General features: G+C 36.6%; 1 protein-coding gene and 1 non-coding gene across 2 annotated transcripts; one reads left to right on the top strand and one right to left on the bottom strand.

Moving 5' to 3' along the window:
* Positions 1-5,708: 5,708 nt before the first annotated feature.
* LOC136172597 (olfactory receptor 4F3/4F16/4F29-like) lies at positions 5,709-6,650 on the bottom strand. The gene has a single exon (XM_065942018.1). It carries the CDS (start codon positions 6,648-6,650, stop codon positions 5,709-5,711), a length of 942 nt encoding a protein of 313 aa, XP_065798090.1.
* A 12,331-nt stretch (positions 6,651-18,981) lies between these two features.
* On the top strand, positions 18,982-19,088 carry LOC136172710 (U6 spliceosomal RNA). The gene has a single exon (XR_010664062.1). It is a non-coding gene; the product is annotated as a U6 spliceosomal RNA (small nuclear RNA).
* Positions 19,089-25,529: the final 6,441 nt, after the last annotated feature.

The following is a 25,529-nucleotide window of genomic DNA, read 5'->3' on the forward strand; positions in this document are numbered from 1 at the left end:
TGGGATGTTCTGAGAGAATAGCATTGAAACAAGTACACTATCAAGGGTGAAACAGATCACCAGCCCAGGTTGGATGCATGAGACAAGTGCTCAGGGCTAGTGCACTGGGAAGACCCAGAGGGATCGGATGGGGAGGGAGGCGGGAGGGGGGATCAGGATGGGGAACACACGTAAATCCATGGCTGATTCATGTCAACATATGGCAAAAACCACTACAATATTGTAAAGTAATTAGCCTCCAACTAATAAAAATAAATGAAAAATAAAATAAAATAAAAAAGATAAACTAGAACTGTCTCTGTCTCTCATTGCTTCTGATTTTGATGATCAGGTGACCTGCTGAGTAAGTTGATGATCTTTATCATAAACATGCTCCTGGCCAGGACTTGGAAGAACTGAGGTGGAAATCCAGTAAGAGCTAGAGGAGCTGCAGGCCCAAGTTGCCGTCCCACACGAACAAGGTAAGCCAGCACTGTGCACGACCTGTAACAGTACTTTACCTGTCATGGCCTTCAGAACAAAAATGGCTACTGCCTCACTTCCTTCTTCCAAATCTCAAACAAACTTTCCTTGTGGTCAACCCTAATGTGGAAACATACACGGAAGGAAATTCTGGAAACATAGTTCTGGTTTAGCTGAATTGACACAGTATGAAGCCATGATAGCAGACTACTAACGCAAATTCATTGTGAAATATGTATCCGTTCTTCCTAGGATAAATCATTGCCTCTTCCATGATAAAAGAGGTCCAGTGTAATCAATGTATCGCCAGATATCTGGCTAATTTCCCCAGGAAATGATGCTAATTGGTTTGGGATTCTGTGATGAGTGTACACAGATCAGCTTCGTTGAGGGGAAGTCTATGGTATTCAGCGTTTGCATGGCTTCCATCCCTGTTACCATGGCTGCTTTGAACATGTGCACACTTATCAAGTCTTGGAATGGCTAGGGGCAGGAGCTGACTGAAATTCACCAAATGGTTGTCTAGCCAATTAGATGACTAGCCAGGCTTACCAGGACTAGCAACAACAGGGAGGTATTTCTGCCCCTAAAGCTAAGGGGCAATGGGAGGTATAGGACCATAACTCAGAGAAAGAGCCACAGCAACAGGAGAAGGCCACCAATGATAGTGCTTTGGTGGAGAAACGCAGCAATTGCCAAAACAAAACTCAGAAGGAAGGAAGATAAGGGACTTATTATCCTATCACTTTCTTCTTCTCCTCCACCTTCCTGCAATAGCTTTCAATAGCTTTACCTAAGCAGAAACCAGAGGGCAAGAACCTTTGGTTGACCCACCCACAAAGTTCAGTTTTACAGGGCACAGAGCATAGTGGGCACAATGAAAATTATATATGAGAAAGTAACTAAAGAATTACCATCAAAAGAGTTTAACATTGTCCTATTAATGGATATTTGCTGCTGCTGCTAAGTCGCTTCATTTGAGTTTGTCCAAAATTTGCTTCACAAGGTACGAACAAATATTTTCACATGTGTTATACAAATGTGCAAGTGCTTACAGAATCTACAAAATGAGATGTGACATTTCTAGGAAATACTGCCTGTACAGTTTCATTTTTCATATATACGGTTAAATAGTCTCAGGACCACATGGAATTCTCATAACCACATGGAATTCCCATGACTATAACAATTTAATTGGTCAACAGAAGGAATATATTCAGTCATTTAGTCATATGAGATACTTCCCAATTAGGACAAAGGATAAATTACATTAACAAATGGACATAGCATATTGATGCTTTCTTTTCTGCTGTGTTAATAATAATGGATTTACAACCAGTAAGGATTCTAACTACCAGATTAGAGGGGCATGGATGTCATCATTCTAGGGCTTATATCCCTTAAAAAGCCAGGAATACCTCAGTAGCACCTAAGTATTTGGTAGTTCTCTTGGGACAATGAGGACCTATTTGCCATCAGACGAGAGGTAATAGAGAATTTGGTTTGTTAGTTGACCTTTATTTTTCAACCTATTTGTCTGTTTCCTTTTTTTATTTGTCTTATTTCCATTGGAAGTAGAATAGAAATTTGATTAGAGATTCAATATGAGATTTTGTATATCCATCTTTACTTTGAAGTATTTTCCTACTTCAAGGATTTGTTAGTAAATAAAATAAAGCCTTTTAAAGGAATTCTGTTAGTATTGCTTTATAGAGATTAAGTACTATCTTGAATCTAATATTCCCCAAATTTCCCCCAAATAAGGAAAACTGAATTTTTACTGGTTTATATATGCCATCTTTTTCAGAAAAAAAGTTTTCAAAGAAATTATGACTCAGAGCATTTTTATATGAGAATCCAAATGCAAATAATCAAAATAAATTCTTAAACAACACAGGCAGGCTTGATGTTTTTTATAAAATAGGTATGCATTCTCTCCCTGATCTTATCAAAATGGTATACAAAACAAGGATTTAAAATTCTGGAAAATGTAAAATCATTTATTAATCAATTAGAATTATAATTCTGACAGTTTTATAAGGAGTCCACTGGAATATAACCTCTATGATTCTTACTTGTTTAAAATTTTGGTTTAGTTTTAATAAAGTAATTAGTGGATGTTTTCTGGGTAATTTTTAAATAAGATTAAGTACAGAAGCATTGGTCATGGTGAGAGTATGTGTGTGTGTGTGTGCATGAGACATACCTTTCTAGAGCATTTATTTCTTTGGTTCATGTTAGCAAAGGTGCTCACTTTTGCTAAATAGAATGTTTGTGGCCCTTGTGGGTTATATTTTCAGTGTTTCTGAGCTTTATTAGTTAACAAATAATTATATATGACAGGAGATTCTCAATTTTCCACCTTTAAGTTGGCAAAGACTCTGTTCTTGACCAAACTTTATTCAGACTCCTCTGAGCCCTCTTCTCCATTAGACCTCAACCTGGGGCACACCCTTGATGGGCTTGCATAGCCCAGTTGTAGCAAGAATCCTGCTAAATTATTATAGAAGAAATTCCCCAGCCTTGATACCTAGTAAAATTTCTAAACCTCTCCTCTTAATATTTGATCATCCTTCTCTGCCCTCAGTAAGCACCTGTAAAGTGATCATTTTAGCAAGAATTCTTCAAATCTTTAGATGTTTCCATTCACTGCCATGCTCCCTGGCCCCAACTGCTGCTCTTTGGCAGTAAATTCCCACTTGCTTTAATTGATAATTGACATCATTCTTTTTTATATAATTTTATTCATTTATTTTTGGCTGTGCTGGGTCTTCATTGCTGCACAGGCCTGTCTCAGGTTGTGGCAAGTGGGTGCTGCGATCTAGTTGCAGTGCATGGGCTTCTCATTGCAGTGGCTTCTCTTGTTGCAGATCACAGGTTCTATGGCATTCGAGCTTCGGTAGTTGTGGCATAAGGGCTCAGTAGTTGCAGCTCTTGGGCTTTAGAGCACAGATTCAATAGTTGTGGCACATGGGCTTAGTTGCTTCGCAGCACATGGGATATTCCTGGATCAGGGATGGAACCCATGTTTCCTTCATTGGCAGGTAGATTTTTCACCACTGAGCTATCAAGGAAGCCTGGGAATTGACCCCACTTCCATACCGAAATCTCTTTTTCCATATTGCAATAGTTTCTGAATAAAATCAGTTTTTGCCAAACTAAAAATAGAGTTACCATATGATCCAACAATCCCACTCCTGGGCATATATCTAAAAAAAGATGAAAACTTTAGTTTAAAAAGATACACTTACCTCAGTGTTCACAGCAACACTATGTACAATAGCCAAGATATGGAAGCACCCTAAATGCCCATCAATGAATGAATGGATAATGAAGATGTTGTATATATATATATATACACACACACACACAATGAAATATTATTCAGCCATTAAAATGAATGAAATAATGCCATTTGCATCATATGGATGGACCTGGAGGTTTTCATACTAAGTGAAATAAGTTAAAGACAAATACCATATGCTATCTTATGAAATCTTAAGACATGATATAAATGAACTTATTTACAAAACTTACTTCTTTCTCACAGACATAGAAAGCAAACATGGTTATCAAAAGGGGAAAGAGTGGGGGAGGGAGAAATTAGGAGTTTGAGATTAACATATGCATATGGACAGAGTAGCCTGGCAGGCTGCAGTCCATGGGGTCACAGTCAGACATGACTGAGCACGCACACACGCACTCCTATATATATAAAATAGATAAACAACAAGGACCTACTTACTGTATAGCACTGTGAACTGTATTCAATATCTTGTAATAACTTGTAATGGAAAAGAACCTGAAAAAGAATACATATACATACACACACACACACAAACTGAAGTCACTTTGCTATATACCTGAAACTAACACAACATTGTAAATCAACTATACTTCAATTTTTTTAAGTTCTTTTTAATTAAAAAATATCAGTTTTGCCACTTAAACTATTGTCATTCTTTTTTTAACAGAGTCCTGTCTGTAAAATAAATGTTAGTTACTTTAGTTAAAGTCATAAAATGGGTGATTGAAACTATATTAGAAGTAATTATAGTCCCTCAAAATATGAGTAACAATGCAACATAATAGGATCTGGTTTTGTTCATCAAGGAAAATAAAAGGACAAATTTATCCTACAATAAAATGTCTGCTTATTCCAAAGTCTGAAAGAGGATATTAAAAGACAAAATACAATGGAGATTGAAGTTGCAAGAAGTAAATTGTTCGCCTTGGTCATATATACATACATATGAATATAAATATAAATTAAAGTATATAATATTTAAGTAATGATTTTGAAAAAAATGATACATGTTAATATTTTGGCAAAGTTTGCATAGTTCAGCTTCGATAGGTTTATTTTTTTTAACTTAGGAATGGTTTACCACCAAATACTGTGTTGAATGAAAACTAGAATTTGGATTTTCCTGTTAGAATGACATGACAAATTTATATTGATGTATTTGTTCTGCTCCTGACTAAAAGAATTAAATGTTATTTTTATGTAATTTTCCTATATTTTATGTTATGTAATTTTATGTTATGTAATTTTCCTACTTAGAGATTCTTTAGCTTACAAAAGTAATTTTTTGCACCTTATGCTGACTTTACATACTCCATTAAAAGTATAGTTAATTACTTATGAAAAGTTAATGTTTGTTCTACTATTTATTTTCAATATTAATATATTTGCACTCATTAACAGGTCGTTATCCTACAATTGTTTCTGTTTTCAGATACCTATACTACTTACACAACTGTTGTGGCTTGATTTGGGTCCACCAAAGAGACATGTTGAAATTTTAAACCCTAATATCTGTGAATGTGGCCATACTTGGAAATGGGTGTTTGCAGATATAGTCAAAGTAAATAGAAGTTATCCAAAATAGGGTAGATTAGGAGATATATCTCCATTTTTTGAAGGCCTAAAAGAAATCTTCCTTCCAAGGTATTTCTAAAAATTACTTCTTATAAACATTATTCCTTACGAATTTAGGCTCAAGGTTTCTGTAAACTTTGATTTTAAATACTCTATATGTAAGTCTCTTTTCAAAGGTGAATGTCCCTGCTTCCTAAGTGAAAGACAAAATGGACTCTATATCTTTGTGTAATCAAATCAAAGACAAACAAAAGATTCTTTCTGAGTATGACCATCAACACTGAGCATTAGTAATCAAGAGCTCTTCAGGGAGGGGGGCGGAACAAAACAAGAGCTCTTCACAATACAGTGAAGAAATCGCTCATCACTTTAGAGATCTCCTGTAACTCACTAGCTGTTTGCATACTCTCCTCATTGCAACCCTCATTTCATGATTCCTGAATGTGTAAATAACAGGATTCAGGAAAGGAGTAAGAACTGCATCAAATATAGCCAGAAACTTACCCAGGTATGTTGAGGAAAATGGCCATATATAAAAAAACATCAAAGGACCAAAGAACAAGACTACTACAGTGATGTGAGCTGAAAGTGTGGACAGAGCCTTGGATGAACCCCCTGAAGACTGTTTTTGAACAGTGAGAATGATGATAATGTAGGAAATGATCAGAATGAAGAAGGAACCAACAGAGATGAATCCACTGTTGGCCGTGACCATGAACTCTAGTTCATATGTGTCTATGCAGGCAAGTCTGATCAACTGAGGAAGGTCACAGTAAAAGCTGTCCAACACATTTGGGCCACAGAAGGGTAAGTTTACCCCGCAAGCTAGTTGAACCATGGAGTGGATAAGGCCAATCATCCAGGCAGCTGCTATAAAGAAAATGCACATCCTTGGACTCATGATGGTCAGATAATGGAGAGGTTTACATATGGCAACATATCTGTCAAAGGCCATGGCTATGAGAAGCACCACCTCCACGCCACCAATGAAGTGGATGAAGAAGATCTGAGTGATGCAGCCACTAAAAGAGATAACTTTATGCTTTCTGAAAAGGTCATAAATCATCTTGGGAGAAAAGATAGCAGAAAATCCCAGATCAATGAAGGAGAGGTTGGCCAACAGAAAGTACATGGAGGAGTGTAAATGAGGGTCAGAGATAACAGTGAGCATAATGAGCAAGTTTCCCATTGTGCTTGCTATGTAAAAACTAGAGGAGAACACAAAGAGGAGAAGTTGAATCTCCCAGGAATTGGTGAGTCCCAGGAACACAATCTCTGACACCATAGACTGATTTGCTCCATACATTGGCTTTGTAGGTTTTGCTACCTGAAGAACAATAGAAAAAATGTAAATTATGATGATTATGTTAATCAACTAGAAGAGAAACCAAAGTTATGCAAGCCTATTTCTACTTCAGCGTGCAAATTACCTCACAGCCTTTGCAGCATGATCACACAGAAAAATTAGTTGCTGTCATGTGGAGCTATTCTCTACCATCAAGTTGTCTTTCCATCTCATACCTTTTTCCTTTCAGGGTGAGTGCTCTGATACTACTCATGAAATACATGATGGTCAACAAGAGTAACAGGAAGTCAACCCCAAACCTTTTGACTTTGGATTTTAAATTAACATGACCTACCTCAGTCATATAGAACTAATCACTATTGCAATCTCTCAGGAAGTTACCTTCCTCTGACTCTTCCGGTGGGAACATTTCATCTTCAGTATTACTCAGATATTTACCACATCTACAAATTCTTGTTTTACTATTACTAGCCATTTATTTTACTACCATTTGTATTAATTTAAACTAAGTACAGTTCTAACTCACCAAGGGGATTGTAAACTTCATGAAGGCAGAGATTATGACCATTCATATTTGAACTCCTTGAAGCAATGAAAAAGTGGCCCACACAGAGAGGTGCAAATCTGTGAAGTGTCTGTTACCAGTTTGTGCCATATTTGGTAGAGAGTCTGTGACTGAATATTTAGAAACTTCTCTAGCAGTTTGACATTACAGTGGCACTAAAGTTTCTGTTTTTATATTTTATCAAAATAATAGTCCATGTAAGAGTATAAATTAAAAATAAACCTATCCTTTGACACAAGTAATTTGAGAAATGCTGCTTTAAGGTACTTAACATATTGATTTGACAAGCTTAAAATTATGAAATGCATAATGTGATGAAAGGTCTTCCCTGGTGTGAAGTCACTTCAGTCGTGTCCAACTCTTTGCAACCCCATGGACTATAGCTGTTGGGCTCCTCTGTCCATGGGACTCTCCAGGCAAGAATACTGGAATGGATAGTCATGCTCTTTCCAAACCAGGGATTGAACTCCCATCTTCTGCAGCTCCTGCATTGCATGTGGATTCCTTACCACTGAGCCACAGGCTTTTTGAAGCCACGGTGGTAAAGAATCCACCTACCAAGCAGGAGAAGCAGGTTTGATCCCTGGGTTGGTAAGATTCCCTGGATATGGAAATGGCAACCCACTCCAGTGTTCTTGCCTAGCAAATGCCATGGACAGAGGAGCCTGGTACATTACAGTTTTTGGGTCACAAATGGAATTTATTATTTATTCAATTTCTCCTTTCCTAATTTATTATTTACTCAATTTCTCCTTTCCATCTGGATTGCAAGCCCCATAAAGTTAAGTACCAAAACTTCTTCAACCCAATGTGTCAAAACTTAAAATCACAAAAAAATTGTTGAAAGGGTAAATAATATGTACAGTTGACACTCATACAACCTGTTTTTGAACAGCCCAAGTCTCCATAGATGTGATTTTTGCAATAGATATATGAAAATGCAAAAATTTACATGTAGAATGTGTATTCATAGCATGGCTTGTATTGAAGTGGATAACCTATCCTTATATAGATATTAAGTGAGTAATATTTAATATAAAATTAATCATTTGCTAGTTTTGTTGCCCTTTTATAAGTGATTCCAAAAAATTACTTTACCATACAGTAGGTCTGTCTATCTTTCTCTATTGGAGAAATTGCAAGCTGCCTATAGTCACTGGTAAGTGGGCTTTTTAAAAATACAGCAATGTTTCCAACACTGTTATGAATATGACTGCAATACTATATGCCATTAAAATTTTATAATGACTTATTCACTATTATATACGCAGGACTGCCATGAAGAAGTTGCATCAACCCAAAGCTACCATAAAGCAATTATATACCTGCTTCTTTGTTACTGCTGCTGCTACTGCTAAGTCAATTCAGTCGTATCCGACTCTGTGTGACCCCATCCCTGGGATTCTCCAGGCAAGAACACTGGAGTGGGTTGCCATTTCCTTCTTCAATGCATAAAATTGAAAGGTGAAAGTGAAGTCGCTCAGTCATGTCAACTCTTCGCGACCCCATGGACTGAAGCCTACCAGGCTCCTCCATCCATGGGAATTTCCAGGAAAGAGTACTGGAGTAGGGTGCCATTGCCTTCTCCAGCTTCTTTGTTAACAGTACATAAATTGTTATGACTGTAATTAAATATGAATTTCTTTTCCCATTATCTTTTCATTTGCGATGTCTAGAATTAGTAATATATATAAAATTCACAATATATGGTATCCCCTGAGACAAGCAGATGTAGTCACTGACAGATGATTCATCTTGTAAACAGATGATACAAAGTTATAGCACTGTAGATAGACTTTCTTTTCCTTATGATTTTCTTAAAAATATTTTCTTTCTTAGAGTTTATTGTAAGAATATAGCATATATTACACATAAATACAAACTGTGTGTTCATGCATTGTTTATATTTTTGGTAAGGCTTCCAGTGAATAATAGGCTATTAGTACTTAAGCTCAGGGGGAGACAAAGCTTATACATATATTTTCCACTCTCCAGGGTGTTGGTGGCCCTACCCCCAAGTTTTTTAAAAGATCAAATTCATTTGCTTGTGTTAGACACTGATTATGTGAGTAAAGAAGGAAAGATCAAGGGTCTGGGGAATTTAGGAAAGTGAAAATTTTGTCTGGTGGGAAACCAATGGTAGGTACAAGACTAAAAAGAAGTCTTCAGTCTAGTCAAAGAGATTGAAATCAATGAGGTCAACTTTGGGATCTATTGTTAAATTCAATATCCCTTATTTAGGAAAATCACTTGTCATTATAGAGCAGGAAATAAATACCCAAATATGTTAAATAACTTGACCAAGTCTACTTAGTGTTAGAGCTTATACTAAAACCCATATCTACTAAAACCCAAGTCTCCTCCCCAATTTTCTGCTTTATTTTTTTCCTTTATTCATGACTTCCTGAGGATCCCTTGCCTGAATTCAAGTTCTATCTTCTTCATGAAATCACTCTGGATTCCTCCAACCTGAGTCATTTTCTGATTTCCAGTGTTTCACTGTAACTCTCTAGCTGGATCATAAGACAATTCTACCCATCATACTTCTTTATAAACTCCACAGTAATAAATACACAAAAATAAAAAAAATAAAAAATAAACTCCACAGTGCCCTGAAGAGTGCTAGAGGACATAACAGGGCTTCAGTAAAAAGCTTGAGCTCCCAATTCAGGTCAAAGTATATTAAGGTTGCTCATCAATATCATCTTATACATGAACTCTAGACTCCATCTGACACAATATTAAAGATAGCTTCTGTGCATAATTGCATCATTCTTTGAATTTGTCTCTACTTTAGTTCTTAGAATACCTCATAGCAATTATTTTTTTATTATTTTTTAAGATGCTGCATGGGATAATAAAATAAGTATAGGCTTCATATCTGAAAAAATATATATTTTGTGTTGTAACCTAATAACTTGGTGATCTTGGATAATATAAATTTTATCTCTGAAAACTTTTCCCATCTGTGAAATGTAGAAAACTAGTATTTAAGAGATGTTATACTGTGAGAGCCTGGAGAGGGAAATGGCAACCCACTCCAGTATTCTTGCCTGGAGAATCCCATGGACAGAGGAACCTGCCAGGCTACAGCCCATAGGGTCACAAAGAGTTGAACACAACTGAGTGACTAACAAAACAACAAAAATACTGTGAGTATTTGTCATCAAATCCAGTTAAGTCCTTCTCTTTAATGTTCCTGATAATGGAAATAATGAGGTCCACAATGAAGTCACATATAAGTAAATTATTATAAACTAATACAAGGAAGGAATTATTTGGAAAGGAAACTGAATTAATCAGATTTATAATTGTTATCATTTTTTGAATCTCAAAAAGTATTAAAAACATCAAATTATAAAATAATATGTTCAAAATTATGTAATTTTGTGGCTTCAAAAACACTCAGTAATTATTAAAAATATTAAATATATACAAGAAATATTTTATGTATGTATATATATTCATATTAGAAGTATAAAAGTTTGAACAAAAAGCCTATCCAACAACTTCAGAATAATGATTTTCTCTGGGGAGGGAAAAATAGGAATTTTACAGGATGAGTGAATTCAATTTTATTTGTAATAATTCACTACCAAAAAAATCTGATAGTGAAATAACAAATGTCCCCTGTTATCTCTGCATTGAATGATGCCAAACATATAGTTTTCGGTACTTATTAAATGGGTGAAATACGTCACAATTTCCTTCTTAATTGAGTGCATCTGACATAAATCTGTTCCTTTCTCTTCCCACTGCCCCTACCTTTCATCAGTTCTCACTAGAAGTACTGTGAAACCTCATTGGGATCCTCTCCCTCAACTGTTTTTGCAATTTCAACAAAAATCCAAAACTTCCAAAACAGACTGTATCATAGTGTTAATGGTTTAATGAGTCTTTTTTTGCTTCTGGGTGAACCCCAAACTCCTAACAGATCAATCAAAGCCTGCTTGAATATGGCACTTTTCAACCCTATTTCGTATCTCACTTTTCCTACGTCCTTTCTTGAACCTCATGATCCAACATCACCTGTTTGTTATCTGACAAGGCCACATACTATCCCATTTCCATCTCCTCTTCACAATCTAAGCAGATTCATGCCTTCTTTGTTTCTATTCATAGCACTTTATCCATGCCCCCAAAGTATCACTTACCATGTTATTAATACATTATATTAATAGTTATAAACATAAGTGGATTGAGGGGAAAAATTGTGCTTATCCTTTTTTGTAATCTCAACTGCTAACACATGCTTAGAATAAAAAGGAAGGTGGAAGACACTAAAAACATTGCCTCCATCAAATACAAGCTAAAGGTTTCAGTGAGGTGGAAATTATGATCTAAATATAACAAAGATAGCCTTCAGCATGGGCAAATCAGATTGCAATTCACATAGTATAGATTCAGTAAATCATATATTTATAAACTAACAATTCAATGAAGATATAAGAGGATCTAACTGGGTGATTGAAAAATAAGAAAATATAAATGATAATATAACTAAGAAGATGGATTTAAAAAAAGAAATGACTGAGAAGAGTTCTAAAGAGACCCCCAAAAAAAATCAGCCCAGAAAATAGGTATTATAAAAATGAAAAATAATTAAGGAAAAACAAGTAAACTGTGTCAAAATGAAAACTAATAAGGAAGAGGAGCTGAGGAAAGTATGTGTATAATGACAAAGAGAAGAAAAACAAGGCCTACTTTAAATTAAGTAAGAGGTAGTTTATGGGATGTGATTTTCATTACTTTCTGGATCTACTGTTTAGAAATTTTATAATCACAAACAACTTATAAATAATACTGTGTCTGCAGGTATCTTTTAACCACTCCAGCTCTTGGAAGACTTTCTCCATAATCTATTTCAGTTATACAGGCTTCCCTCATGGCTCAGCTGGTAAAGAATCTGCCTGCAATGCGGGAGACCTGGGTTTGATCCCTGGGTTGGGAAGATTTCCCTGTAGAAGGGAAAGGCCACCCACTCCACCATTCTGGCCTGGAGAATTCTATGGACTATATAGTACATGGGGTCGCAATACATGTGCTTCTCTGATAGCTCAGTTGGTAAAGAATCCGCCTGCAATGCAGGAGACCCTCCTTTCGGTTCCTGGGTACAGAAGATCCCCTGGAGAAGGGTTTAGGCTACCCACTCCAGTATTCTTGGGCTTCCCTTGTGGTTCAGTTGGTAAAGAATCCGCTTGCAATGCGGAAGACCTGGGTTCCATCCCTGAGTTGGGAAGATCCCCTAGAGAAGCAAAAGGCCACCCACTCCAGTATTCTGGGCTGGAGAATTTCATGGACTGTATAGTCCACAGGGTTGCAAAGAATCAAACACGACTGAATGACTTTCATTTTCACTTTATCAGTTATATACATCAGGTTTAAGTTTATTTGCCCTTTGGGTCTCCAATAAATTCTACTACATAAGAACTGGAAATCTGTGGGAAAATTATTTTACAGGAGAATAAAATATAAATATGGAACCTAATAGGAAAACACTACTGTTCTTTAGTTACTCTGGAATGAGTACTGGAAACAAGAATATTAGAAGTAGTCAAAAGTAAATTTTACCTATATGTAATAAAATGAGAGAGAGAAATATCCAACCAAATATCAGAGAATATAAAGATTCATAGTTTGATTTGTGATCCAATGGACTGTGGCCCTCCACACTCCTCTGTCCATGGGATTCTAAAAACGAGAATTCTGCCGTGGGTTGCCAGTTCCTCCTGCGGGGGAGAGGTGCTTCCCGACCCAGGGATCTAACCCGCCTGTTCTGTGTCACCTGCGCTGCCGGCAGATTCTTTACCCTGAGTCACCAGGAAAGCCCCACTTCCCCTCTGCCCACCAGTTAAGCCAGTAGTTTTCTGTATCTGGTATTAATAGTCATCTGTGAAGTGGTATTCTTTTTAAAAACTCATGTGTCATGTCATAGATCTTTCTTTCCTTTCTTTTTCTTTCTCTAGAGCTTTTTCACCTTGCAAAACTGAACCTCTGTATCTATTAAACAACTTCCCATTTCTTCCTCCCTGGAAACCACAATCCTATGTTTTCTCTGGGAGCCTGACTACTTTAGACAGAAATTTGCTTTTGTTTTGTTTAATGTCTACATGAATTTCTAGCTTCAGAGTTATCTACAGTTTCTCAAGAGCTTTTCTGGAATGCTATTATGCTACTGATTATTTGATGCTTTTTCCCCCCATGGTAAATAGTTAAGCACATTGTACAATATTAATGGCAAAGCATTATACACATAACAACATCAAGTTATGGCAATTTGATCTCTATTAAAACATTTGAGCTTAAAAAAAACCTCATAGTTTGAAATGGGTATCTGTGACTATTGCCTTGAGCTCAGGGATTCAGGATGGAGACACCAGCATATGATGTCTATTCACCTAGAAGTCATCAAATACCTACAATCTCCTAATTGATTCTGAAACCACATTCTCTTACAGGTTGGTCTTGTTCAAAAGAATAAGCTGTTAGGCTATTTTTCTCAACACTTAATTACAACCATTTGTTTTAGTTAATTAAGTGTTCATGATATGAAAGAAGAGGTCTAGCTCTTTGCCTTTTATGATAATTAATTCATTGTCTTGGCCCATATAGAACTGATCAGTCTTCCAAAAACAGATTCCCAGACATTTAACTTTATAGATGAGGAAAATATTGGTAGCCAGGGTTCCAAGTGATAGAATTACCAATCTGAATGAGGCCTATAGACATCTCTTGGTTTTGAAAATATAAACTGTCATCTGTATAAATTTCCTTCTCAATCTAAAAATATTGAGACGTTGTAACTTCCATCAGCTAAAATGTCCAGCAATTTATCTTTCAAACTGCCATAAATTCTTCTCCACATCCATATAAAAATCTACCTTCCCTAATTTAAGACCACTTCTTTTACTTTTTATGATTACATGCAATATAAATAAACTTTGTGTCCTTTTGAACTAACTTTCTCCATACATAAACCCAGCAAATTATATCACCACTTATATTCCTAAGACTCAAAAACTCAATCCCTTTTATATTTCCTCTTAGGATCACTTTACCCCCTATCTTTCACTTTCCCCAAAAAAATCACTTTTGTCAGCTTTCTCTAAAATTTTCTGCTTTCTATCTATAGTTTAGAGACAACATTAAAAAATTAGAAAATATTAAAGCACATATGAGAGCAGGAGAACCAATTTGCTCTCTTGGTAGTTTCCATATCATTTGTATCATTTCATATCATTTTCCACATCATAACTTAAAGTGACATAGTTGGAAATAACTTATTCAGCTTTGGGGTTTTGGGTTTCTCTTATATTCATATATCAGTTATACTCTTTTTCCAACTTGAAAATTTTGCATGTATTAATGAATTTGTTTCCAGTTCACAGAAGAGAATCAGTTTATACTTTATCTCTTTTGAAAAATGAATGCAGATAATAAGAACCCTTGTGTTCTTAGTTTATGTGTCACCAATTTTCCTTACCTGTTCATCAAATTGCAGAGGTTGAGAATCACTCATGTAATTATCACTAACAACAGAATGCTGACCCCCAACATTATAAAGTCATTTCAATTTTCCTAGTATCTTTCACTTTACTCTAGCACTGTGATCCTAGTTAAATTCAAGGTCAGTGTACCTTATTCAATATGCCAATACCCTTTTCACAACTATGCTCCACTAATGGTCAATTAGGACCGATGCTAAAGCTGAAGCTCCAATACTTTGGCCACCGGATGCAAAGAACTGACTCACTGGAAAAGACCCAGATACTGGGAAAGATTGAAGGCAGGAGGAGAAGAGGATGATTGAGGATGAGATGGTTGAATGGCACCACTGACTCGATGGATAAGAGTTTGAGCCAGCTCCGGGAGTTGGTGATGGACAGGAAAGCCTGGCGTGCTGCAGTTCATGGGGTTGCAGAGAGTCGGACACGTTGAAGTGACTCAACTGAACTGAATGGTCAATTTGTTACCCCCAGACGCTAACTATCCTGCTTTATGATACCACTCATGAACCTAAAGATGTGGCTCATGTCCACAGCAGTTACAAAACAGTATCATGTATAACACTAAAGTTACTTGCCTTAATGTTAAATTTATTCTCAGCCTTCTATTTTACCTGTACAAAGAAAAGAGAGTCCTCATAGAGTCTTAGATTTTCTTGTGCTAACAAAAAATTCTATAAAATACTGCCACATGTGGTAAACGAAGGTTACTAACAGCTCTAGGGGACAATAACCAAGTGATACTGCAAAGATCAGAATTTAGAAGGAGTTCATGGATCAAGGGACTTTACCCCTAAGGGACCTATTTGGTTGGACCAGAACAAAGGTACTAAAGACTCATAATAAGACACTGGAGGAAATTCCCAGGTGGTCCAGGTGTTAGGACTTGGCATTTTCATTGCTGTGGCCCCAGGTTCAATCCCTGGTCAGGGAACTAAGATCCCACAAGCCATGCAGTGCAGCCAAAAAAAGACACTAGAGACAATGAGGAAACAACACATTTACATTTATCAACGCTAAAAGATAGAACACACTGCACTCAAGATTTTGCTTCTTTGATTTATAATCTTCAAATGTTACAATATATGGCTTATAAGCTTCCATTTTCAGTGTTTCCCTAGTTCCAACAATTGTCAGAGGCAAGCCCTTTTCCATTTACTGATTCAGCGGTATGAAGAGCTCAAAGTTGTCAGAGGCCAGCCTTCGCTATGTTCCCTTTGGAATATTCTTCCCTGGGGCACTAGGACCTCTGAACCTACTAAACCAAAGTTCACAATAATAAGAAGCATCTTCATCTTCAGTTGCTCAGTCGTGTCTGACTCTTTGCGACCCCATGGACTTAGTCCACCAGACTCCTCTGTCCATGGGATTTCCCAGGCAAGAATACTGGATTGGGTTGCCATTTCCTTTTCCAATAAAAAACATAAATTCCCATAATAAATAGCTCAGCCCTATTGTTAAAGTGACTTTTTACCCTTGGGATTCATATACGCTAGCTATCAGGCTGAGGACAATATATAGCAGCCACTGGTTTAAGTTATTTTCTGCATCAAATAGGCAGCCTCGTAAACTTTTAAGGTGTTCACCTCCCAGTTGACAAAAAATCTGACCATTCGTCAAGCCATTCCTCCACTATATCCATGAGATGTTTCTCGGTTATTGAGTGCGAGTAAGTCTAGTGAATTCTAAGGAAATAAGCCTGTTGTGACACTTCACTTTTTATAAAAACGTCTCCAAAGTTGCATAGGAATAGATATGGCAAAAAATGTTCTATTAGTCCATAATGGTAGTACTAGCAGAAGCACTATGGTTGGGGAAGAAAAATCAATACCCAGAACAAATTTATATCTCTATGAAGACAAGTCTCTAATCCTTCCAGAACAGGTGGATGGCGAGTGTACTGCCAGCATGGTGAGGTGTGGCTCCATCCATTGTGGTCAGGATTTACTTCTGCATTACAAACTTGCACAGTCAGTCATGGTGGTAGCCAGATCACCCGTGGTAAGGGGAAACTCATGTTGTGTCTATGCAGAGACTTCAACTATGTTTCTATGGCCACACTTTAGAATCCATTAAGAATGAACAGTATACGGTAACAATGAAGCAGTATTATTCTAAGGAAAAGAGGCTGCTTTACATCACAGTGGCAAGTTACCTTGTTCCTGTATAGTGAATAATCTCTAATGGACTTTTACAGGGGCATTCTCTCTGCCCTCTCTGAAAAGTCCATCCACATAATGCAGCCTAGATTGCATCTCAAGAAACGTATACTCTTGTTCTTTCTTAGTTCTTAAACAAACACATCAGCAATTAGCCCTGTCCACAGATTAGTAAGGTCTGTACCATAGGTCATCTTTCCTTCCAAGGAACTGTACAACCACAGTACTCCCTGACTGGGGGAAGGGCAAAATGACAGCTTAGAAAGACCCTGAACTCATCTCCTCCCCTAAGCACACTGAATCTGTACCTACATATGGAGCAAGTATTGCTGAAGATCAAACAGCTGACTGAACAGCTAATGCACAGAGGTAGTCTACATAAACACAGGTAGGAATGATGGAACATGGTACTCATGGGAACCTTAAATCATCATGGCAAACTGTGGCAGGGAGGGATGTAGCCAAAGGGCAGAATACAAACTCACTCACTGTTAGACACAGTGAAAAAACAGCAGTTTAACGGGCACCTGGACTAGATGGGGGAAAAGTCCATTTAATAACTTTAGATCATCTGCCAAATGAGCAGGGAACTTCTGGAACACTCTTGGATATCAGAGTTGCTAGTGAGCTTTGGGGATCTCCCTCATCTGCACCTTTTCAATCTCCAGTCTTCCTTCCAAAGTGGCGTTAGGCATAGCACTCACCAGATACTATTCCCAGTATAAGGCTCACACTCCAGCCTAATGGCCAAAGCCCCAAGGCACACGCTGTCAACTCAAAGTATGCTCCTACAAAACGTCACTCTTTCAAGACCAGGCTTAGTGTTAGTGTTAGTCACTCGGTCGTGTCTGACTTTTTGCAACCCCATATACGATAGCCCACCAGGCCTCTCTGCCCATGGGATTCTCCAGGCAAGAATACCGGAGTGGGTTGCCTTTCCTTCTCCAGGGGATCTTCCCAAGCCAGGAATCAAACCCATGTCTCCTGCACTGCAGGCAAATTCTTTACTATCTCAGCCACCAGGGAGAGGTAGCTATTTCACCTATCACAGAAGCAAGAATCATTGGCGAAACCAAATAAAAAGACTGGTGGGGGGGGGGGGGTATGTTCCAAACAAAAGAATGAAATGAAAGAATAGAAAAACCCCTAATGAAATGGAGGTAAGTAATTCACCTGATAAAAGAGTTTTTTAAAAATAGTTAAAGGCATGTTTATCAATCTCAAAAAGACAAAGGAAGAACTCAGTGAGAATGTCATCAGAGTCAGAAAATATAAGAAAACTAATCACAACTGAAGAATTCAATAACTGAAACAAAAAATAACGAGAGGGAATCAACAGGACACAAGATAGTACAGAACAGATAAGCAATTTGTAAGATGGAAGAGTGAAAGGCACCCAATCAGAACAATTTTTTAATGACGAGTTTAAAGGAACTCTGGGACAACATCAAGTGCGTAATATTCATATTATAGTGCTTTGAGAAGGAGAAGAGAGAGGAGACAGAGAAATTCTCTGAAAAGATAATGACTAAAAACTTTCCTACTCTGGGAAAAGAAACAGACATCAAGATACGGGAAGCACAGAGGGTCCCAAAAAAGATAAACCCAAAGAGAAACACATCATGACATGTTATAATTAAAATGACAAAATTAAAAATAAAGAGAATCTTAAAGGGAGCAAGAGAGAAACATCTAATCACATACAAAGGAAGTCCCATAAGAATATAAGCTGATTCCTCAGCAGAAGCTTTACAGGACCATGAGTGGAGGGATATATTTAAAGTGCTGGAAAAAAAAGTGTGCAACACTATTTGCCATAAGACATACTGTCTTGAATATGACTCCCAAAGAAAAGGAAATTAAAGCAAAAATAAACAAATGGGACCTAATTAATCTTAAAAGCTTTTCTTAAAAAAGGAAACATCAACAAAACAAGAAGACAACCTACTGTAAGGGAGAAAATATTTGCAAATGATAAGACTGATAAGAGGTTAATGTCCTATATATATATTTATATATTTTTTATATTATTTTATATATATATATAATAGCTCACACAAGACATCAATAAAAACAAACAACCTGATTTAAAAATGGGTAGAGTGCTTGCTTCGGCAGCACATATACTAAAATTGGAATAATCCAGAGAAGATTAGCATGGCCCCTGTGTAAGGATGACACTCAAATTCGTGAAGCATTCCATATTTTTACACCATACACAAAAATAAACTCAAAATGGATTAAAGATCTCAATGTAAGACCAGAAACTATAAAACTCCTAGAGGAGAACATAGGCAAACACTCTCTGACATAAATCACAGCAAGATCCTCTATGACCCACCTCCCAGAATATTGGAAATAAAAGCAAAAATAAACAAATGGGACCTAATGAAACTTAAAAGCTTTTGCACAACAAAGGAAACTATAAACAAGGTGAAGAGACAGCCTTCAGAATGGGAGAAAATAATAGCAAATGAAGAAACAGACACAGGATTAATCTCAAAAATATACAAGCAGCTCCTGCAGCTCAATTCCAGAAAAATAAATGACCCAATCAAAAAATGGGCCAAAGAACTAAACAGACATTTCTCCTAAGAAGACATATAGATGGCTAAAAAACACATGAAAAGATGCTCAACATCACTTATTATCAGAGAAATGTAAATCAAAACCTCAATGAGGTACCATTACACACCAGTCAGAATGGCTGCTATCCAAAAGTCTACAAGCAATAAATGCTGGAGAGGGTGTGGAGAAAAGGGAACCCTCTTACACTGTTGGTGGGAATGCAAACTAGTACAGCCGCTATGGAGAACAGTGTGGAGATTCCTTAAAAACTGGAAATAGAACTGCCATATGATCCAGCAATCCCACTCCTGGGCATACACACCGAGAAAACCAGAACTGAAAGAAACACGTGTACCCAATGTTCATCGCAGCACTGTTTATAATAGCCAGGATATGGAAGCAACCTAGATGCCCATCAGCAGATGAATGGATAGGAAAGCTGTTGTACATATATGCAATAGAATATTACTCAGCCATTAAAAAGAATACATTTGAGTCAGTTCTAATGAGATGGATGAAACTGAAGCCCATTATACAGAGTGAAGTAAGCCAGAAAGATAAACACCAATACAGTATACTAATGCATATATATGGAATTCAGGAAGATGGTAACGATAACCCTGTATGCAAGACAGAAAAAGAGACACAGATGTACAGAACAGACTTTTGGACTCTATGGGAGAAGGCGAGTGTGGGATGTTCTGAGAGAACAGCATCAAAACATGTATATTATCAAGTGTGAAACAGATCACCAGTCCAGGTTGGATGGATGAGACAAGTGCTCAGGGCTGGTGCACTGGGACGACCCAGAGGGATAGGATAGGGAGGGAGGTGGGAGGAGGGTTTGGGATGGGGAACACATGTAAATCCATGGCTGATTCATGTCCATGTATGGCAAAAACCACTACAATATTGTAAAGTAATTAGTCTCCAACTAATAAAAATAAATGGAAAAAAAATAGAATAAAACTAAAAGAAAAAATAAAATAAAATAAAAATGGGTAGAAAACCTGAACAGACGTTTTTGCAAAGAACACATACAGATGGCCAAAGGGCACATGAAAAGATGCTCAACATCTTTAATCGCCAGAGAAATACAAGTTAAAACCACAATGAGATATCACCTAACAACACCTGTCAGAGTGGCTATCATCAAATGTTGATGAGCAAAAGTAGTTCTCAAAGGAAATTTCTTGGCCATACAGGCCTACCTCAAAGAATAAGTTAAATCTCAGAGGAACAAACAAAACCCAAGTTACTAGAAGGATAGAAAGCATAAATATCAGAAATAAATGAAACAGAAACTTAAAAAAAAAAAAAACAAAAAAAAACACTAGGAAAGATCAATGAAACTAAAAGTTCATTCTTTGAAATGATAAACAAGTGATAAACTTTTAGCCAGACTCATCAAGAAAAAAAAAGGGAAAGGGCCAAAATCAATTAAATCAGAAATGAACAAGAAGTTATAACTAAAACCACCAAAATATGAAGGATCATAAGAGATTAATATTTGCAAATAAAACAGACAACCTAGAAGAAATGGGCAAATTCTTAGAGTGGTACAATCTCCCAAGGCTGGATCAGGAAGAAGAGAAAAGATAAAATTGAATCAATATTTTTTTAAAATCCCAACAAACAAAAGTTCAGAACCAAATAGGTTCACAGGTGAATTCTATCAAACATTTAGCAAAGAGTTAACACCTACTCTTCTCAAACTACTTCAAAATATTGCTAAGGAAGGAATGCTCACAAAGCCATTCGATGAGACCAAGGTCACCCTGACAACAAAACCAGACAAGTAACACACACAAAAAAGAAAATTAAAACCAATGTCACTGTTGAATGTAGATACAAAAAGTCCTCAACAAAATACTAGCAAACCCAATCCAATAATACATTAAAAGTGTCACATGCCACAACTACATGAAATTTATCTGAGGGATGGAAGGATGGTTCAATATTTGCAAATCAGTGTGATATACCACATTAACAAATTGATGAATAAAAAACCATACAATCATCTCAATAGATTCAGGAAAAGATTTTGATCAAATTCGACATTTAAGATTAAAAAAAAGAAAAACCTCTCCAGAAAGAGTGCCTCAATATAATAAAGGCTTTATATTGACAAATCCACAGTTAACATCGTATTCATCAGTGGAAAACTGAACGCATTCTTTCTAAGATCAGGAGCAAGTCAAGGATGTCCACTCTTGCCACTGTTATACAACATGGTTTTGGAAGTCCTAAACACAACAATCAAAGAAAAAGATGCTGGAAGCCAGCACACGAGATCCCACCCATGACAAGGTCATGAGGAGAAGACCTGACAAGCAAGGCAGATCAGGACTTCAGGGATTTCGAAAAGCTGCCCCGGCGCTCACCTTAAAGATGATCTCTGTCTTTCTGATGCTTGCTATAATAGACTACTCCCTAATTTCTGTGACACAGGTAGAAGACCTTCCCTGATCTCTCTCCAAACAGAATCAACTTAGAACTTTAATCAATATGTCCCCCAGACGGTGGTATCCTATAAGATTATCCAGGATGAAAGCAGTGCTTCAATTTAGACCCCTTTGCTGGCATTCTAGCCTGCTTGGCAAATGCATACTAATGCACATGACTGCTCACAACACCTTAATCATAAACAGCATAAAGAACCTGATCACACAAAAGGCCCTAATAGGTACAGAGCCCTTCGGGGGGTGAGGAAGCCCTATTAGAGAACATAAAAATTTATTCTAAAAGTGGTTATAGTTAAAGATTTAGAAAAATAAGAGTTTAGAATTGTTAATTTTAACCAGGAATGCTAAACAGGGGCTGCCTCACCAGAGCTGTAGAGTCTTTGTGTGGTAAACCTTTTAGATAAATTTAACTGATAACTTCTGCAAAAGAACTGACCTTTGTGTTCATTAAAGAATAGATTACGGAAAACAGCTTTGCATTCACCTAGGTCATAAAATGTCAATAGGCCCCAAGGCCAGAAGATAATGTACAAGACTTTCACAAAGAAGTATGCAGAAAACACCCTGGTTTCATGTAGGACAGGCTGGTGTAATATTAAAACTATCTTCCCCTTAAAAATGTTCTAACTTAGAATATAAAAGCTACGGTAAAAAATAAAGATTTGTCAGACTCTGCTACACACCCCCAGTCTGGTCTCTCTCTCTCTCTCTCTCTCTCTCTCTCTCTCTCTCTCTCTCTCTCTCTCTCTTTCTCTCGCTGACGCCGCTCATCCTGAGGGTACCCCTGGATCCTGCCGAGGCTGGACCCCAGCAAAAAGAGATAAAAAGAAAAAAAATTGGAAAAGAAGAAGTAAAACAATCATTGTTTGCAGATGACATGATACCATAGATAGACAATCCCAAAGATATCACCAGAAAACTACAAGAGCTCATCAATGAATTTGGTAAAGTTTCAAGATACAAAATTAATATAAAGAAATCTGTTGCATTTCTATGCACTAAAACTGAACTATCAGAAAGCAAAATTAAGGAAACAATTCCATTTACTATCACATCAAAGGGAATAAAATACCTAGGATAAACCTACCAAAGAAGACAAAAGACCTGTACTACAGAAACTATAAGACACTGATGAAAGAAATCAAAGATGACACAAACAGATGGAAATATATACAGTGCTCTTACATTGGAGGAATTGGCAGTGTTAAAATGACCATACTACCCAAGGCAATCTACAGAGTCAACATAATCTTATCAAGTCACAAGTGACATTTTTCACAGAACTGGAACAAAACATTTTAAATCTGTATAGAAACAAAAATGACCCTGAATAGCCAAAAGTCTTGAGAAAGAAGTATGGAACTGGGGGTGGGGGGATAAATTAGAAATTTGGGACTAGCAGATACACACTACTATAAATAAAATAGATAACCAACAGAACCTGCAGAGTAGAACTGGGAGCTATATTTGATATCCTGTAATAGCCTAGAGTGGAAAAGAATCTGCAAAAGGATAGATAGATAGATAGATAGATAGATAGATGCTAGATACTGAACTACTTTGCTGTACATCTGAAACATTGTAAATCAACTATACTTCAGTGATTTTTTTTTAAAGAGTAATATTTTAAGAATAATGTCCTTTCTTTAACCCCTTGGTAAGCAAGTCCACATTCTATTACTTGCTTAGTCAGTAGTATTTTGGGGTCATGTTAAATTCTAGTATAGTCACAATCACCCATATTAATTATGACTTTTAACCAACATAACTAATTTCTATTCCACTGAGAGTTGCTGAAGGTGAATAATTGAGAGCAGTCTATCATACTTCTCACTATGATACTGAGTCATTTTGGTAAGCCAGCAAAGTTTATATATAATATATAACCCTCAACAGCCACACACATTCTACTTACACTTTTTACAGGCAGTAAATGTTATGCTTAAAACAGCAAAAATTAACACATTTGCTAACTTGATAAAAACAAGATATAGATGTTCTATAAATAAATAAGTCACATACCCAAACATACACACATACGTCACACACAATGACCAATGTTTTGATATTCAAAATTATTTTCAAATTGTTCAAAGACAATCCACTAATTACTGTATTTGATAGTAAGGTAAGGTCTTAAAATTCCTAAGAACATTAACTGCTAAGTTTAAGTGGACACACTATATTCTTAAAAGTATAACTCAAATTGATTGAACACATAATTTTATACTTTTTCTAATTTTAAAAGCTTATTTTTGCTGTATACTGGTAAGATCAAGGAGAACATTAATTTTTACTTTCAAAAATGTATCAAATAAGTCTGAATTATTTAAGAATTTGTTTTGATTATATGAATTTGGATCATGTAAAAAGCTTTGAACTATAATTTCTATGAGAAATTTTTTCTGAAAAAGTTAGCACATTTAAAACAGTAGAAGTCAGTTAAAAGACTTTTTGGAACATGAGTTTCATCAGATTTACATGCACTTAGTAATCTCTATAAACCAATTCTTAGAGCCTTTTTCTTTTTAAAAGCTTTGTATAAAAGTTGTCAATATCTCATTGATGGAGGAAAATACCTCACATTCACACAGTGAGAGTGAAACATGTCTTAAATAGAGAAACATGGCTATACATAAAGCTCTTAAGATTCAGTTTTACAACCTCACCCACAGATCAAAAGTAGAATCAGATTTACCAATATATCAACACATCCATTGATGTGATTGGGGCATTTAATTCCCCTACAATTATTATGTGGCTGTCTAACTGAAGTATCTGCATAGACTTAACACATTGATTTCCCCTCACGATGGGTAACCTGGCTATCATTACGGCCAATTGCCCACGTTGCCAATACAAAAGTAAAGCCTCAGTACACTCCACATGCCGCAACTCACTAAACTCTCAGTAGATTCAGTGTCTATATTTTCTGGAAGGATTTAAGATTTGTCTTCATAGTGATATAATTTTTTTCTGGGTACTTATTTTCCCAACCATGGTGGTTCTGTTAGCACACTACCCTTTATGGACTTACACCGTATTTTTTCTGCCTTATCTATTCCTATGATGCCCCATGCAATTTTGAATCTGGACACATTTTTATAGAAAATGAAGTGTGACAACAGTCTCACACCTGTAGAATTTACTACACTTAACTATGTCTCATATTCCAGAAAAAAAATCACTCATAGAGTGATGGAATGGCCTGGTGAATGCTCAATTTTATATCAGCTGGGGAATGAACACCTTGCAAGTTTAGAAAGCTGTCTATCTGATGCAGTATATATCATGAAGCCAATGGCCACCATATATTACCATCTGTCCTTTAGCCAGAATGCATGTACTCAAGGGGGGGAAAGCCTCTTTAACAATAGAGCCAAATAATTTACCATAAACATTTATGCTTCCTGTTCTTGTAAACTTTGGTTTAATAGATTCAGAGGTCCTGGTGCCCCCAGGAAAGAATGTTCCAAAGGGAACACAGCTACAACTGGCCTCTGACAGTTTGGGGCTCTTCATGTCACCAAACCAGCCAATAGAAAACTTCTTTCCTCTGACAATTGTGGGGACAAGATTAAGTGTGAAAATGGAAATCCATTAACCATGTACTGAAA

This window comes from Muntiacus reevesi, chromosome 7 (assembly GCF_963930625.1).
Source record: "Muntiacus reevesi chromosome 7, mMunRee1.1, whole genome shotgun sequence".
In the NCBI taxonomy this organism is placed as follows: Eukaryota; Metazoa; Chordata; class Mammalia; order Artiodactyla; family Cervidae; genus Muntiacus; species Muntiacus reevesi.

Coding starts and splice junctions, on each gene's coding strand:
- LOC136172597 (XM_065942018.1), bottom strand. CDS start 6,650: ATGTATGGAGCAAATCAGTCTATGGTGTCAGAGATTGTGTTCCTGGGA.